General features: G+C 47.1%; 1 protein-coding gene across 1 annotated transcript in view; it reads left to right on the top strand.

Annotated features, from left to right (window-relative positions):
• Nucleotides 1–18,137, top strand: part of Plekha2 (pleckstrin homology domain containing A2) — a 59,125-nt gene that overhangs the window by 9,059 nt on the left and 31,929 nt on the right. The window contains exon 2 of the mRNA XM_013351984.2: nucleotides 4,792–4,955. Coding sequence (XP_013207438.1) covers nucleotides 4,815–4,955 — 141 coding nt within the window. The 5' untranslated portion in view covers nucleotides 4,792–4,814. The remainder of the gene's footprint in view (nucleotides 1–4,791; nucleotides 4,956–18,137) is intronic.

Raw genomic sequence — 18,137 nt, 5'->3', positions numbered from 1 at the left:
CACACACACACACACACGTACACACACAAGCATACCCCAGAGGAAATTACTTATAGTCAATGATTTTTTAACAATTGTACAATATTTAATATACTTGAGTGTCTCCAAATCGAATTATGACTTGATCATTGAGTTATTTGGGACATTTTCAAGTTTTTGTTATAAATTTGATTGCAGTTTTCCTCTTTCTACTTCAAATAATAAATAATTTGGATGGCATCCTGAAACTAGAATGATTTGGTCAAAGGGCAGGAACATTTTTAGCTGTCTTATTGGCATACTGACAAACTACTTTTCAGGAAGGTCATCCTCTTGTCCCAGGTGTCTAAGGATCCTAGGACCCCTACCCCAACCTGCCCAAGGAAATGAAACCTGCTTTGAGCAGAGGCTTTAGCCTCGTGGTGCCTCTGTCACCCACCCAGTGCGTGGTCTACTCTACTCTTGTAAGGCTCAGTTCCCCGTCTCCATCAGGATGTAGGCCTATTAAAGTTTAGTTTCTGGGTTTGCGCATTCAGTGGCAGTGGTTGAAGAAAATATATTTTGGAGTAGGAGCCTCCAAGGGCCTCTCATCGCAGCGTAGAATGGGAAAGTGGGCAGCCTTGGACACTAACAAGTGTTTCTCATTGCCTAGTAAATCCTGGTCAGGAATTCCAGCTGAATGACTAGTTAACCTACTCCCTGCTACCGGTTATTAGGTAATTTCAGACAACTAACTTTTTCTAAGTTTAACTTCTTTTTCTTTTGTAAATTTAGGGTTTCACTACATAGTCCTGGCTGGCCTGGAACTACATAGACCAGGCTGGTCTTGTACTCACAGAGATTGTCCTGCTTCTGCCTGCCAACTCCTTGGATTACCCTAAGGATGTAATTTATTTTCATTTATAACAATGCTTAGAACTTAAATTCTACCTAGGACATCTGGATCATTATGAAACTTCCTGCTCAGGAAGCCTGATGCCCTGGAGGCTGAGATGTGTCTGTGTGTGTGTGTCTCTGTGTGTGAAAGTTTAAAATACATGAAATAAGAAACAAAATTGAACACTCACCCTTCACCAGTCACCTTTGTGCATGTCAAACTAGGAACAGTTGCACGTAAGAGTATGGCCAGGCATGGGCTTGTAGGCCTTCGATCCCAGCAGAGGCCCGGGAGATCTCAGTGAATTTGGTACCAGTATGGTTTTCATAGTGAGTTCCAGCCCTTGTCTAGAAAAAAAAGCAAGTGAGTTAATGATTCATTGCAACAGATATTTTTAGAAAGTAGTTTTATAGTAGGTCTCAGTGATGACAACAGAGCATACAGCTAGGTTCTAACCACATACCTTAAAAAAATTTGTTTGGTTTTACTTTATGTGTATTGAAACATGTTTCACCTATATGTATGCACGGTGTGGTGCCTGATGTCCAGACAGTTGTGAGCTGCCGTATTCGTGTTGGGAACTGAACCCAGGCCCTCGGCAAGAGCGGAAGTGCTCTTAACCATAGACCATCTCTCCATTCCCATGTCATCATCTTTAACAGATGCTCTTCTCCGTGCCAAAGGAAAAAAAAAGCACAAAATAGGAAGTTTTGGTATTATTTATAATATCAAAAAGCTGGCTCCTGGACTTATTTAGTACTAGAGCTATGATTAAGTACGTCATACGCAGTCAATGCATTAATGTTCTGGAACCATTACAACCAGTGTTTGGTGAACAAATCGCGTAGTCATAACATTTCCATATTGTGCCCGTTCTCCTGTGGATCTGCTGCCTCCCTTCCACAGACTTGATGAGCTGTGTGACTGAGCTGTGTTAGGTCCTCTGAGGACCGCCCCCCCCATACACATATATAAACACACACACACACACACACACACACACACACACACACACACTTCAGTCTGGATGCTGGAGTTCTGCTTCAGATCTTTCCTTTTGGCGCATGACAGTTCCACACCGTCATACATGCACCCGGGAAGTCCCTCAATAGAAGGAAGGTTCTGGCCAAAGAGGCCCTTCTCCCAGCCGCTGTCTCTGGAGGAAGCAGACTCTGGCCAATCCTGTAGGCTGGAAAGGGGAACTTTGAAAGCCAGCGTTCGTGGACACTGGGCTGCCCAGCTGGCCCAGGGCCAGTCAGCTTTCTTCTCCTGGACAGCGGATGTGTTCTCTTTGTCATTACACTGGGCACGGTGGCGCAGGCGTGCCGTCTGAGAACTAGGGAGGCTGAGGCAGGAGTACCACCATGAGTTAGAGGCCAGCCTGGGCTACATGAAGTGAGCCAGGGCTGCACAGGGAGACCCTGTTTCAGAAGGAAGTGGGGAGAGATTTCCCTGGAGTAGCCAGAGTCCTGTGACCTCTGGAATTTCTGCTTCTGGAACTGGGTTGGCGTCCAGGGAATTTGCCTAGATTTTTTGGGGGGTTGGGGGTTGGGGAGATGGTTTGGTGTCTCCCCTCCTTCCCTGAAAGTTCTGTCCCTTTCCATGCACAGTGCCTCTGTCTTTCTCCTCAAGGCCCTGCTCCTTGAACAGCCATTTCTTCTCCCAGGCATTCACAGCCTCTGTCCTTCTGCCCATCACCCAGCGTGTGCTAGATAAGTCCCCAAAGCATCTCCTAACCCTTGGCTTTTTCCATTTCTCCAAACTCAAAACTTGCTCCACTTTGAGACAGGAGCTGGGTAACACCTCTAAGCAGGTGACACGGCTTTGCTCAGGGTGCCCCTCCTTCACCCCTCGGTGACCTTCTCTTCTGCTACACAGTTAGCTTCCTTTTCAGAACCCCTCCTTCCTACATCTTTTCCTTCTTCTCACCTCCTCTTCTACTTCCCTTTTAGCTTCGCTGTGCTGTTCTATCTTGACTGTTTCTGCTGTCTGTTTTATTCTCTGACCCTGCACTCCTTAAGAGTAGCCGTGAGCTCTCTAGGTGGCTGCAGCTTCTGTTCCTGTTCAGAATCCCACCAGCACATGCCCAAACCATGGGGTTCACTGGTGTCTGAGAGTGTGCATGTGAACATATGTGACACTCGTTTCTTGGGGGGACCCTCTCGATACCACAGGCTCATTGGAATGGGAGAGACTACACCATCCCACTTATCGAACAAGCCTGGCCTGGAAATGTGTCCCATTGCTTCATGGGACTTGTCCCCTCTGGGCTTGGAAAGCTAGGGTAATAGATTCTCTGAGTCAGTGTTGGCTCATAGGGTCCCTTCATCGGCCATGTCACACTTTTGCTTGGCTGCAGGGCCTCCGGCCCAGGCCATGGTGAATCTTGCTCTGTTGATGTAGTCAGGGCTCAGTGGTTGAATGTTATCTGGCTTTGGGGATCTGAGGGCGATATGGAGCTTTATAGCCCCGTAGGGCTTCCGTCCTTAGTACTTCCTCCCAGTGCATGAATGCAGGCCAGGTGTCTTGGCTGTTTCTCTCCTGGGTGTGTGTGTGTGTGTCTTGGGGACTCTCCCTTTCCTGTAGGCTCTTAGAGTGCATTCTGGAGAGATGAAGTGGCCAGGACAAGTGACTATTTTTTGTCATGTTGCCAGAGGCCTTGCTCTGACTCAGGGAAGGTGTTCAGGTTTTGGGACTTGCTTTTATTGCTTTCTGTTTATTCCCGGCACAGAAGTGAGATGACTCCAGTCAGGTGAGGCTTATTCAGGTCCTGAGATACAAGTGGCTTCACCCTCTTCCTAACTAGCCCCCTTCCACCTCCCATGCAGGGTGATGTGGGCACAGCCCAGGAATGCTTCCCGCTGATCTGCAAAATCAAATCTGTAGGCATTTGGTAGCTGTGGGAGTCTCAGCTCAGGTTGTCATGGCAAAGCCCACAGCCTGAGGGCTTAAACAATGGTAATTTATTTTCTCACTGTCTGGAGGCCAGAAGGGACGTTTTCAGGCCTTTCTCTTTCGCTTGATTGCTGTCTTCTCGTTTCTGGGACCATTGGGTTCCAAATGTCATCTTCAAAGATGTGGTATCAGTGGGCCAGGGCTAAATACTTGCTAAATATGTGTTAAATATGTGCTAACTACTTCTTTAAAGACCCTGTCTGTGGCTGGGTGTGGTTGTGCATACCTTTAATTTCAGCAATTTAGCAGGCTGAGGCGTCGGGATTAAGAGTTTGAGGATAGCCTGGGGTAGCCTGGACTATACAGAGTGAGACTCTGTTTCAAAACAGAAAAGAAACAAAAAGCCAAAACCCTGTTCCCAAATTCAGTCATATTTTGAGATATGGAGGTTAGGACTTCGACATGTGAATCCTTATGGGGCATGGTTGAGTCACTACAGCAGAGGGGCAGCAGCAAGGACGACTAAGGGGCGTGGCTTTGCCAAGAGGCTCCAGGAGCCCATTATAGTGGCATTGTGTAATGACTGATGACCAGACTTCTTGAATACCTCATGATTATTATATAATCACATGATATATGTTCATATATTATATAATTATAACTTAACTCATGATTATCCCCACTTCACAGGTGTGGAAACCAAGGTACAGGATGACTAGGAAGTCATTAGTGATGACCCAGGAAGAATCCTGACTAAACTGAGGCTCTGGATGCACGCATACACACAGTAGGGCCTCAGGAAAATGTGCTGAGCCAGTTCTAATGAGTTTCATTAACAGTCATCAAAAACGACAGCTCAGAGTTGGTAGACGATTCCAGAGCCCAGTAGGGCAGACTTTGGTGCCTAGGGAAGGAAGGTGGCGGCAAGGGGCCCAGTGTGTCACACAGATGAGTCAAACCGGGGACAAGGTGAGGCTCATCCAACCCCTCAGAGCCTGCCTTAGCCCGCTTCTCACCAGCATCTCTCTTGCATTGTGCAGGGTAATGTGAGCAGAGCCCAGGAATGCCTTATGTGGATCGGCAGAACCGAATCTGTGGGTTTCTGGATATCGAGGACAATGAGAACAGTGGCAAGTTCCTGCGGAGGTACTTTATCCTGGACACCCAGGCCAACTGCCTCCTCTGGTACATGGACAATCCCCAGGTGAGAAGCCAGGCGGGAAGGGGTCAGGATGGCTGCCTCGCCTTCTGCCACATCTGGGAGGAGCACTGGGGGGCCGGGGAGGGGTTGGGCTTCTTTCAAAGACTTTGTGTCTGGAGCTGATTAAACAAAGCGAGAGATGAGCGAGAGATCACTCAACACACACCTACATGCACACCCCAAGAGAACTCTCTCTAGAGCTGGCCATATTGCTCAGTGGTGTGTGCACTCTTAGCATGAACCGGAATCTTGATTTAATCCCGAGTAGGGTGCATTAGGTGGGAGAATGGAGAGAGGGAGAGGAGAGCTGAGGAGCAGACCTGGGGGTGGGGCAGAGTCTCTTAGCCCTAGATCTGCCTTTCTCACCTACAAGAATTTAACACTCGGCACAAGTCGGGCAGAGCCTCCCAGTGCCCAGACGTGAGTGGCTTCCTCTCACCTCTCGGGGCTGTGGCCCGGTGACTGCTCCTGCTCTTCCAGTTTGGGGCTCCTCCCCAGCAGAGAATGTGATCTGGCTCCCTGAGTCGGACAATGCCACATTTCTTTGGTCTCCTGAATCAGGAAGTCATGGAGTCTTGGGTTGGCAGTAGTGACCATCTAGGTCACCTGGTGTCTTTCTCATGCTACCAAGGAGAAAACTTGAGTCCTGGACATTGCAATCTACTCTGGGCAAGAGGAAATGATCCTAGCGTGGAGGCCAGGCACAGAGCTGGGGAACCAAGGTTTTGTGTTCGTTTTTGAGACAGGGATGTACATGTAGCCCTTCCTGGCCAGGAATTCACTGTGGCCTCAAACTTGGAGATCCACCTGCCTTTGTCTCTGAGCGCTGGGATTAAAGATGTGTACCACCATGCCTGTCCTGACCACCTAAGCTGTATTGCTCTGTCTTGGCAGGGGTGGGGGCTGGGTGACTGGAAGCAGTCATTGAGAACCTGGAGCTTTTTCTTTTTCCACGGAGTGCTGCCAAGTCCTTCCTTCCCACTGGTCCATAGCACTTTGGTGGAAGTGAGGCATAGTCCCTGGGCAGCGGCATGACAGGGCGTGGCTGTGTATGGATGGGCATGAACGTCGAGGGTGGGATTTGGGTCTGTTCGAGGGCTGAAGAGGACAGTGTTAATGTTGGGGATTAGATGTGTGCTTTCAGATGGGAGATGGACAGTCGATAAAATGGCTCAGTGGGTAAAGGTGCTTGTTGCTAAGCCTGTGACCTCTGAGTTCAACTCCTCAAGATGCACATGGTGGAAAGAGAGAAGCAAGTCCTTGCAAGCTGGGCTCTGACTGCCATGTGTTTGGTACACCTGTGCACCAATGTGAACAAAACCAATGCTTTAAAAAAAGACGTGAGAGCCGGGCGGTGGTGGCGCACGCCTTTAATCCCAGCACTCGAGAGGCAGAGGCAGGCGGATCTCTGTGAGTTCGAGACCAGCCTGGTCTACAAGAGCTAGTTCCAGGACAGGCTCCAAAGCCACAGAGAAACCCTGTCTCGAAAGACCAAAAAAAAAAAATAATAATAATAAAAAATAAAAAAAAGACGTGAGGTGGGAAAAGTCATGTGACTCTCAAGGTCATTATCCACACACTAACCTTCTGGAGGTCTTCACTGTTTGTGTTGCAGATTTGAGAGTTGAGTAAAAACCATAACAGATACAGAAAACACTCAGAGAGTCACATACTGTGGACTGCCTACTCCAGGAAGAAATGAACCCTCCCAACAACTGAACCCATGCGTTTCATCCCAAACCCCTGATAAGGCATTGCTTACTTTCTCTTAGTGCTGAACATCTGAACTTGAGCCCTTGAACAAAGGCTGCAGCGTCATCGGCTTGCCTCCCACCATCCTCCGGTCTTGGTCTACCCTCCAGCTTGCTCACCCTTTTCCTCAGGATTTTTGTCCCGATTTACCTGCTTCCCACTGTTCTGTGTTTGCATTGTCTTGAAACAAGATTCAGTTTCGTAGGGAGTCTTGCCCAGCTGCTGCCAGGTCCTGGCTTGTACCTGTCAACCAACCTATTTTTCTTCCTTGTGTGTGTGTGGTGCATGTTTATATGTGTGTTCATGTGTGTGTGGCACATGAGTTTGGAGGCTAAAGTTCGATGTCACTGTTTTCCTTGATTTCTCTCCACCTTGCAAACTGAGGCAGAGTCTCTTGCTCTAATCCAGAGCTCACTTATTTTGCTATATTGACTAGTCTACTTCTTTTGGAGAACCCCTAGAGTTCTGCCTCCAGGGTACTTGAGTCATAAGCAACCACTATGCATGCCAGACTTTACTGGGCATTCGAATTTAGGTCCTCAGGCTTGTGTGGCAAGCACTTAACCCACTGAGCCATCTACCCAGCTGAGAACTGAACCTTCACTCATACCCTGGGCTACAAGAGAGTCTTGCTGTCAACCCAGGTCACCCATGACCATGTTGTCCTCATCTTGGGTCATGGATATTGCTAGCTTTTAGGATTCGCCACAGTGAAACCCACTCTCTGACTTGATTGTCTCATGGACCTGGGACCTGGGCTCACCAGAAATGCTCTGCCTGACTACTTTCTTGGCTCTTGGGACTACCTCTGCACTAGTATCCACCCATTCCAGGGTAGCCTCCCTTCCTTTCTGCTCTGGAGGTCTCAGGTTGTAATCTTCCTATCTGAGCTACCAATGTAAACTTATGACCCAAACTTGGGGAACTGATGTCTTCCCATGGAGAAGAAGAGATCAGCATGGAGGGCCTTAGCTGTGAGAGTCAGTTCAGAATATTTTCCTTCTTCAGTCCTTGTGTTAGTTGTCAGTCATGTTCATGGCCAAGCAGTCTCTCCAGATTTGAGAATGGTGTTTTTGTAAAGTGTGGAAGGAAATGACATTCATATGAACATTTATTACCATGCTAATCACAATTCACTGGGATGTTTTGTTTTTGTTTTTGTTTTGAGACAGGGTTTTTCTGTGTAGCTCTCCGGCTGTTCTGGAACTCACTTTGTAGACCAGGCTGGCCTTGAGCTCACAGAAATCTACCTGCTTCTGCCTTCTGGGTGTTAGGATTAAAGCCACGTGCCACCATGCCCTACTTTTGCTGGGTTTTTGTTTCACTCTGGTGGGAATGGATAGGTGCAGACAGTGTTGCTGCTAAAGTGAGGGAGATGGTGTGGAGCAGAAGTCTGCCCAGGGTTGAATAAAAAGACAGCGGCAGAACTGGGGCTATAAACCTGTCAGTCTGATGCTGGGCAGTGGTGGCGCACGCCTTTAATCCCAGCACTTGGGAGGCAGAGGCAGGCAGATCTCTGTGAGTTCGAGACCAGCCTGCCTGGTCTACAAGAGCTAGTTCCAGGACAGGCTCCAAAACCACAGAGAAACCCTGTCTCGGAAAACCAAAAACAACCACAACAACAACAACAACAACAAAAAAAAAAAAAACACCAAAAAAAAACCTGTCAGTCTGACCCCCAGACCCCTGCCATTGCTGCTCACAATAAGACAGTAACCTTGGGGTGGCTTTGAGAGGAAGAAAAACCTGTAAATGAAGTTTCTTGTTAAGAAAGAGAGTGGAGGATACAGCCTGTGAGGTGGCAGAGGGCAGAGCTTGTTGCTCAGGCTGATCTACAATGTGTGGGGTTGGATGAATGTATACTTCCTGCATAAAGGAACGAATAGAAGCCGGAAGAGGAGCGGTGATGAGGCTGTCAGAGGAAGTCAGAGGGGGGCGGTTAATGTTGCTCTCCAGGGAGTAGGAACAGAACCCAAATCTAGTACCACCTACAGCCTGGGGCTCCCTGAGAATATTGGCCTGTTCTTGTGAAGGGCTACTTTGAGAACTGTGCTTGGGTAATTGGATATCTTTCTTTTTATAAGGAAAGGGGATTATGATATGGTATGATAATGTTTAACAAGCATTAATGAACAAGTTTTCGGACTCCAGGTGTCTCTGATCATTGCCTGTTTGAACCTTCACGTAGCTGGCATTGATCAGCCTTTCTCTGCCGCTGTTGCCTCTCTTGCTGTTGCCACTATTTTCAGTCTGTTTGCTAAGGGCTCACCATACACCAGCCGTCATGAGTGGTCTTCTGTGTATCTCGTTAAATCTCCTGAATATTCCTGAGCCCTTGGAACTGAAATCTGTACCTGTTGACCAGGCTGGAAATATAGAGCTTGGGGGGGGGGTGTGAGGCTGAATCCATCCTATCAATCACTTCTGTCCCCCCTCTCTCTCCTGATAGTTTCCTAGCTCCTGTAGATGATGGGGAAGGTGAACTCAACATCTCTGCCTCTAGGGAGCTTCAAGTTGAGGAAATAGAAATGGCATGTGGAATACCCCACAGCTAGAATGATCTTGGCCCTCAGGACATTGCTGGTTGCCAGTACCTGGATGCTGGCCAGGGTTTGGGTTGGAGGAAAGGGGCCTTAGTTTTCCATTTCTGCTGTTTGTCAAGGAAGACAGAGCGCTCATTAGAAGGCGGAACTTCATGTGGAAAGTTCCCGGGTCTGGCTGACGAGAGGTCAGGGCTGCAGCCTTGGCTCCTCTAGTTAGCTGGTTGGTGTCTTAAGTCCTTTCTGTTCTGAAGCTTAGTGACTTTACCCAACATATGCTTACTAAACTTACCCAGTGTATTAGATGCCTACCTAGGTGCTGAGGCACCATCGTGAGCAAGACAGACGGGGCATCATAGACCACCCCCCTCTGCAGGTAGAGAGGTAGGGAACCACATAGAACGGGGTAGAGAGAGTTGTGAACCATCTCCTCATGGGGGGATGTGGCACTAGATTAATATCTTTTAATTTTCTTAAGAGTTTTTTTTTTTTTGACAGTACCTCATACTATGTATCCTAGACTGGACTTGAACTGACAACCCTCTTGTTTCCATGTCCTGAGTTTGAGGATCGTGAGCATATACTATCACACCCGATTGTGCTGGGCCATGTTAGAATGGTTGTTACTATATGTCATTCAGACTTGCGGAGCATTTGTGGGTTCTGACATGTTTTTATGTACAAAGTCTCATTTAATGGTTGTGCCATTTTGACCCAATCAGAGCTGAGGAGGAAAGGGAGGACACAGTAGTCATCATGGAGGCACAGGAGGGTCTGGGAGGTCATAGCTAGAGGGACGCTTGAGGGTAGGGTCTTGAGAAGAAGCCCTTAGGATGAGTAGCCAGGTGCCCAGACAAAGATTTGGAAGCGAGTTCTTCACTTTAAGGAAATGCTTTCTCAGGACCGAGGAGTGAGGGGAAAGCCTGACTGGGAAAGGAGGAAGGCCACACACTGCCGTGTGCTCAGATGGAAGTCAGAAGGCAAAGCTTAGCCTGGCCTCCTGGGAACTCTGGGTGAACTTCAGAGTTGTCCGGGAAGAGCCCCGGGCTCCTGTATGCCTGTGCTGACTACCGAGGAACACAGCTCCGCAAATGTAGTCAGAATGGCTTCTGGAGACCCATGGCCAGTCCCCTAAGGCAGAATAGAGGAACCTGGGAGGCCAGCCACAGCGTCTGCTAGCGGGATGCACAGGCAGACAGGGGGAGAGGAATCTGAACACAGCATGACGGAGCACAACTTTAAATGGCAGTATTCTGAGGCAGTCTGAGGGAAGGAATTGAGGTTTTCAGTCACAGATACGATACTAAACCAGGGATGAAACCCCATAGCTAAAATGGCCTCGCTTACTGGAAAGTACCAATATTATCGATTAGGCCACCAAATCGGCTAATGTGTTTAAAAATAAATATGCTGGCAACACCAAGCAAATAAATAATTCTTTTGTTATCGCAGTCATCGTCTTTAGAAGGAAGTTTATCCTTTCGGCAGGTTTCTAAACTCATAATACCAGACTGTCGGCTATAGGCACAGAATAACAGTGTAAGCATGCAGTTCAGCACATTTCTCTAAAACCTAGCCATCCTGCACGCAAGCAAGACTTTTGTTTTTTTCACGTTTTCGGTGCTGGGGGTTGAACCTTGGGTCTCATTCAAGATGGGCAAATGCTATCCACTGGCCACATTTTATTTATTTTGAGACAAGGGCTGGCTAAATTAATGAATTAATTAATCCAGGCAGGACCAAATTTGGGATTCTCTTGCCTCCGTCCCTTGAGGAGAGTTGCTGGATTATAGGCATGTGTCTGTCCCCAGGGTTGGCAACGACTCTTGAAACATTGTTGAAACTTCCTTCAAGTTACAATACTAGCAGGTGTGGGTGTGGGCCTGTGCGTGCTTGCACGCCTATTGTTAATGCCGGAGATCAAACCCAGGACCTCGCATGTGTTGGTAAACGCTGTGCCACTAAGCTACGTTCTCAGGCCTTGGCAGTTTTACTTTTAATTGTGTGTTGGTTGCTATCACGATCGAGAAGAGGAAATTCTTAATTGGGCCTCCTCTCCTCTGCAGTGACCTTTGAATGATGACCTAGGTTCCAGCTGCTCAGCCACACTGGTGTTCAGCCCTGCCGGGGCCCGCCCACGCGGCTAATTGCAAGGCTAAATTATACAGTCGTGAATAAGAGCAAACCGAAGCGTGGAAATGATATGACATTTGATGGTGGTCCGTGTTGGAATTACTCAGTAGAGTGTATTTTTTCTCCTTGCTAAAAATATTACATTGGTAACACTTCTTTCACAGGGGCCATCATGTGAATTGTGGATCATTGTGGTATTCCCGAAGATTGCAGGTCTCCTAGCAAATCAGGGACCCCAGTAAAAGACCTTTGCTCTGTTTAAAACAGACAGACAGACAAACAAACCAACAAACCAGACTGAAAACAGGCCTTTCCACTGGCCGGACACAAAGCACAATGTTCACAGCGAGATGGATATTGGGCTCATACGTACCTTATAACACTAGGATGTATAACTCCATTGTTGCCTTAAAGGCCGGGTGACAACAGTGTTTTGAGAGTGATGTTTTTGTGTCAGAAGCCTCCTTTGCAAAGGTTTGGGGTCTGTCGATACTTTAAAGGCTTCTTCCTGCATTGCCAGTTTCAGCCAAGACCCAGGGAATAACTTCATTGGAAACTGGGCAACATATATACCCGGTACAAATTTAGTGTAGGAAAGTGGATATGGCGGCAACGTCTCTGTGTCCTGCCCCTGTTTCCCGGCTGCAGCCCCTCTGCAGACAGCAACACGACAGGCCTCTTCAGTGTCCGTCTGCCCACGTGACCCCCACTTGGATAGGCATCTTGTAACTTTCATCTCTTTTGCAATTGGTTTGGGAAAGTTTTTTCTTTTTAATATTCTTCAATTTTTGTCTTTTAAAAAGTTTGTGTGTGTATGTGGCTTTTTTTTTTAAGATGGACTTTCTGCAGTTGATATATTAAGTCTACATGTGTCTTAGTTCTTTCCTATCTCTCTGACAAAACACCACGGTTCAGGCAACTTACAGAAGAAGATGTTGATTGGGGCTCAGAGTTCCAGAGGGCGAGGGTTCATGACCATTATGGCCAGGAGTATGGAGAATAGCAGCAGGCACAGTGTTGGGGGACTCTCTGCAATTTTAAATGTTGAACCAACAACAGAGGGAGGGGGGGGGGGAGGGAAAAAGAGGAGAGAGAGAGAGAGAGAGAGAGAGAGAGAGAGAGAGAGAGAGAGAGAGAATGAGAAAATGAATTGAGCGTGGGGGCAGGGGTGGGTTTTTGAAACCTTAAAGCCCATCCTCAGTGACACTCCTTCTCCAATAAGGTGACACCTCCTAATCCTTCCCAAACAGCTCCCCCAATCGGGACCAAGCATTCAAATATATGCACCTATAGGGGTCATTCCCATGGAAACTACCACATTCTACTAACTGACCCTCATGGGCTTGTAGCCACATCATATGCAAAATGCTTTTAGTTCAATTTCAAAAGTCCGCTTAGTCTTTCAGTCTCAAGACTGTTTTATCTAAAGTCCAAAGTCTCTTCTGAGACTCAAGGCAACCTCTTCTTTGTAACCCCCTGTAAAGTCAAAAAAGCAAACCACTTACTTCTAACATACCAAGGTACGGAATATACATTACCGTTCCAAAATGCAGGGACATGGTCACAGTGAGGAAATACTGGACCAAAAACAAGATTAAAGACCCAGCAGGACCAGCTCCAGACCCAATAGTTCTATGGCTGATGTCAGAGGCCTTAGATGGTTCTTTCCATCCTTGTGCTCTGTCTTTCCAGCTCTGTTGCACACATCCCACTTCTCTTTCCTGGGCTGGCTCCACTCCCTCTCTCTAAGTCTCCCTGGCAGACCTGCCACAGCTCTGCCATCTCCATCAACTTGAGGTCCCCAGTGCAGCCCAGGCTTCTCTTTCACAGCTGTGCCTGGCGCTGTAAGTGGTGGGAACTGAGGCCCGTTCTTACAGGATGTCTGAGGGACGAGAATGGTAGGCTTGGTGGCTGGCTGCAGTGGTGAAGGAGAAGCCTCAAGAGTTCAGTGCCTGCTTTTGTATGCTAACCATTAACAATATTCATGGGCTGGAGAGATGGCTCAGAGGTTAAGAGCACTGACTGCTCTTCCTGAGGTCCCGAGTTCAATTCCCAGCAACCACATAGTGGCTCACAACCATCTGTAATGAGATCTGGTGCCCTCTTTAGCGAGTAGGCATATATACAGACAGAACACTGTATACATAATAAAAAATAAAAATCTTTAAAAAAACCCAATATTCACCCATGGGCTTCTTAAAATTCTGAGTTTATAAAATTATATTCTTTTGTGGTTCTGGGAGCTTGAACCTAGTGCTTTGTGCATATTAGATAGATATTCTACCCTGAGTTTTTTCTCTTGCTTACTAGAAAATTATATTTATAAGTCAAAAATTATTATGAGTTGAATTATAAGTCTGTATATTTTAGAAGCCATAGGAGGCTTTTATATGTTATGTGTTTCACACATGACATTCACAAGTCACTGTGTGTGTGTGGGGGATCAGAAGGCAATTTGTGAGATTTGGTTCTTTCTTTCCCCTATGTGGGCTCAAGGGATGGAACTCAGGTTGTTAAACTTAGCTGCAAACCAAACTTTATGTGCTTAGCCCCAAACCAAGTATATGCTTATGCCTTTTTTAAATCTCAAATTAATCAAGTAGTACTTAGTGTTATATCCCATATATAACTGGGATTGATAACCAAGGGATTATAGATAAATGATTAGATCCTAGGGAGACAGAAGTATTGTTCTTTTATGAAAGAGGAGTCATGCTGATGTAGATGAATATGCTATTGATATCAGACAAATTTAAGAAATGTGGAAACAAAGACTAGGCTATGCCAGGTGGTGGTGGCACATGCCTTTAATCCCAACACTTGGGAGGTAGAGGCAGGAGGATCTCTGTAAAGGCCAGTCTGGTCGACAGCGTGAGCTCCAGGATGATCAGGGCCACACAGAGGAACCCTGTCTCACAAACAGCCAGAAGACCCTGTTACGGACACAGGTGTGAGCAGATGCCTCCTGATGCTGGCTGTGAGTTTTGTTCGGCATGTTACTCTTGGCACTAAGCAAGCCCAGGCTGTTGGCCTGATGCAGTGTTCTCTTCTGTTAAATAAAAACAAAACAAGAAGTGAAAACAAAACAAAAACTTTGTTGTATAGCATCTTCAAGGATGGCTTGAGACTTCTGTAATGTTGGGAGGCCTGGAAAGTAGGGGGTGCTTGATTAGTCTTAGTTAACTGTGAGCAGCCTGTGATCTGCCAACTGTCTCATGGGTATCTGGTGATTGCTCTCCGCGTCACTCTGGGTTAGGAAGATTCTTTGGTGTGTTGCTTAGTTATAAGCCAATAGAGCCATCCCTGTTATGAGACTGGGGGTAAAACATTTACCCTCAAGCATTCCCATCCTTAAACAACAGATAAACGTGACCAAAAGTCACGAGAGGATAATACTGCGTCGCTTCAGCTCAACTTTTGTTTTGTTTTGCTTTTGTTTTTGTTTTTCGAGACAGAGTTTCTCTGTGTAGCCTTGGAACCTATCCTGGAACTAGTTCTTGTAGATCAGGCTGGCCTTGAATTTATAGAGATTCACTGCCTCTGCCTCCTGAGTGCTGGGATTAAAGGAGTATGCCACCACTGCCCGGCCAACTTCAGCTCAACTTTTAAATGGTGTATATCATAGCTATTTTCTCTTCGTTTAAAGTCAAATATTTTCTTTTCAGTGGTAATTTATGTCCCCAACTGCATTAAAAAACAATAAATTTTGTATATTTACAATAGAAAGTTTCATATCTAGTTGATTGGAGAGAGGATGTAGAACCCTTGATAGAGATGTGGAAGTTGGGAGGAAAGACCAATGAGAAGATGGGGAGGAAATGCCATTGCGTTGAGGCAAACTTGGAGGACGCTGGGTTGAAGAAAGGGATGAAGGAGCTTATGAACCATTCGGGTTATTGACAATGGCAGACCCACCTCTATCTGAGCATCTATGAAGCCTGGGCTGGGGACCAGGTTGGAAGAGGGATGCAAGGGATATGAAGGTCATGTGACTACATACAAGCACTTCCTCCTGTCTAAGATGCATAGTCAGCCAAGACTAGAGACCCACGACCAGAGGGTTCAACTAGCACAGCATCTTATGACATGGACTGCTCCCAGAGCAAGGTTAAATGAAACACGTGTTGGGAACCAGAGAATGGAGAAAGTGGCCATGGGCACATGGTGGTCAACAAGTTTTCAATAGAAGTAACTTTACAGGGTGGAGGTAAAGACCTGCCCAGGGTAGCTGATACCTGGGAGAGCTCTTGTTTTTATTTAGCTGCTCTCTCGTGCCAGAAGGGCTGTGGAATGCAGGTCTGGGCGGCTTGCTCGTTTGCCATCTTGCCACAGGTGTTTCTTTGTGAGCCTGGATGGCCTTGGCTTTGGTGTGGAAAACTGTTGTTTTAGCTCATACCCTAGGCATGACAAGATTGCTCCCCGTGCTCTCCTCTAGTCTTTTCTTCTACTGGCAGCCAGCAGCCATATCTGATGCCTCTGGGCTCCTTGCTGTTGGCTGGGCACCTTTCCTTCTCCCTTCCCACCCTTCAACCCCTGCTCTCGTGGAGCTTGGCACCTAAGAGCCAGTTGGACTAGTTCCTTCCTAGCCCCAGCTTGGGCAACTAAGTATCTAAGGCCTTGCTAGGTGGAACCCTTCTTCTCCTGCTCTGATATTTACCTTTCATTGATAATCAACTCTTAGATATTGTTAAGGGGGAGTTGGCCTGCCAGGAAGGAAAGTACCATGGAGGATTGGGAACCCAGAACGGCTGGGTTTGAATTCTCGCCTGACTTGCTCTCTGTATGATCTTGCTCCAGGGGCCTCACTTGCTGGCCCTCAGCTTCTGTGTCTGTGAAAGAGGATTGTGGGGATTCAGCAGTATTCTGAAGCACTGTGCAGCACGCTCTTCCTTGTCTCCCATGCTGAGCTCTCTGGAGTGTCAGGTTGCAGCTGGAGTGAGGAGCTCTCTTTTTCCTGGTCTCCCCGCATAAGCCACACAAAGAGTCATGGTAGGCAAGGAGTGTCACTGGCCCTTGCAGGGCTGATGCCTGTGGATTTATGAGTCCTCAGTTGAGTCTTCTGGAGATGGCTAGGCTCTTTGTTACTCTTGCTAGGACCTGGGAAATGGAGTCAAGTTTCTACTTTAGCCCGAAGTGCTGCTGTTTCTACAGAAGGGCTTAGGGTGGAGGTACCAGCTTCGTGAGCATCTCAGTTCCTTTCTTGGTCATGGAAGAGACCATGTTTTACCTCACAGTCTTTTGAGGTCTTTGCTGGCTAAAGAGATCTTGAACAAAATGCATGCTGTTTTCAGGGTCTTCTTAAAGTCGCCTGTTAGTTCACAGCACCTGCCCTGTGCCCTACATGGTTCCAAGTCTAAGAGATGTATAGGCCACTTTTGAATGGTGGGCCTCACACAGGGTGCAGTGTTGGGGTTTCCTTTCCCCACCCACCGCTCTTCCCCGAGGACTTCTGGCTCTGTGGTCCTGTTATTCCTCTCAAAGGGCTGCTCGCCAGATGCGGTCTTTCATTTCCCCATTGTCTACTCTGTACCAGCAGCTGCTTTTCCCAGCACAGGGCCTCCAGCCTAGCAACACACTGGAGTCCCAAGGAGCACCGAGGACACACAGGTGTGTCTGGATCCTCTTCTAGATCACTCAAAAGTGTGGGAAGAAACCATGGCATTTGTTGGCTTAAAAATTGCCCCATTAGGACTAGATGTTTCAGTGGGTAAAGGCATTTGCCACCGATCCTGACAATTTGAGTTTAATCTCTGGGACCAACACGGAAGGATGAGAAAAGCAACTCCTGCTACTCCTGAAAGTCGTTCTCTGGCCATAACACACACACTATGGCTGTATAGACATGGACACACAGACAGACAAACAGACACAATAAATGTAATTTAAAAAAATCACCCCTAATAAGTCAGCTTGGGTGATGCAGTGAGACCTATGAAACGAAGGAAGGAAGAAAAGGAAAGAAAGGAGTTCTTCAACAAGTTCTCTAGTCTATTAGGGCAAGTACGGAAACTAGTTGTATATTTCAAAATAATGGGTAGGGAGAATTTTGAATGTTTGCATCACAGGGGAATGAAAAATGTCCAAAGGGACAGATATGGCAATGGCTTACTTTTCAGTTTCTGTGACAAGAGACCAAGGCAACTAAGAAAAGGAAGCATTTGATTGGATTCTGGTTTCAGAGGGGTAGAGAGTCATGATGGAGGATCAAAGGCTTGGCAACAGGAACAACGGAGAGCTCACAAAATCTTGATCTGAAAGTGGAGGCATAGAGAGACCACTGAAACTGTGTGGGCTTTTGAGACTTCGAAGCCCCCCACCCCCCCCAGTGACACACCTCCAACCAGGCCAATCTGGTTGAATCTTCCCCAGAGAGTTGCACCAACTGGAGACCGAGCATTCAAACTTATGAGTCTATGGCCGACATTGCCATTCAAACTGCCACAAATAGACATCTTGATCTGATCATTATAATTGTATATATGTCTTGAATGGTCTTGCTGTACCCCAAGATATAGGATTATGTGCCAGCTTAAAAAAACCATCCCAGGTGATTTCACATATACCTGCCTTCTAGAAGTTTAACTCCTCCATTTAAAAGTGAGGGAGTGGCTGTATATTTCAGGGCTGAAGTGTGTGCCAGGCATTTATGAAGGAACTGGGTTCAATCCCTAGCCAAATAATAATAAAGTGCATTTACAAACCTTCCTGTGTGGGGGCCCCATCTGTTCAGATGCGATGGTGTTATCCTGCCTCTGCCTCA

Source organism: Microtus ochrogaster, linkage group LG7_11, assembly GCF_000317375.1.
Source record: "Microtus ochrogaster isolate Prairie Vole_2 linkage group LG7_11, MicOch1.0, whole genome shotgun sequence".
Taxonomy (NCBI): Eukaryota; Metazoa; Chordata; class Mammalia; order Rodentia; family Cricetidae; genus Microtus; species Microtus ochrogaster.
The sequence above is the reverse complement of the archived record's forward strand: the minus strand, read 5'-3'. Positions and strand labels throughout refer to the sequence as shown.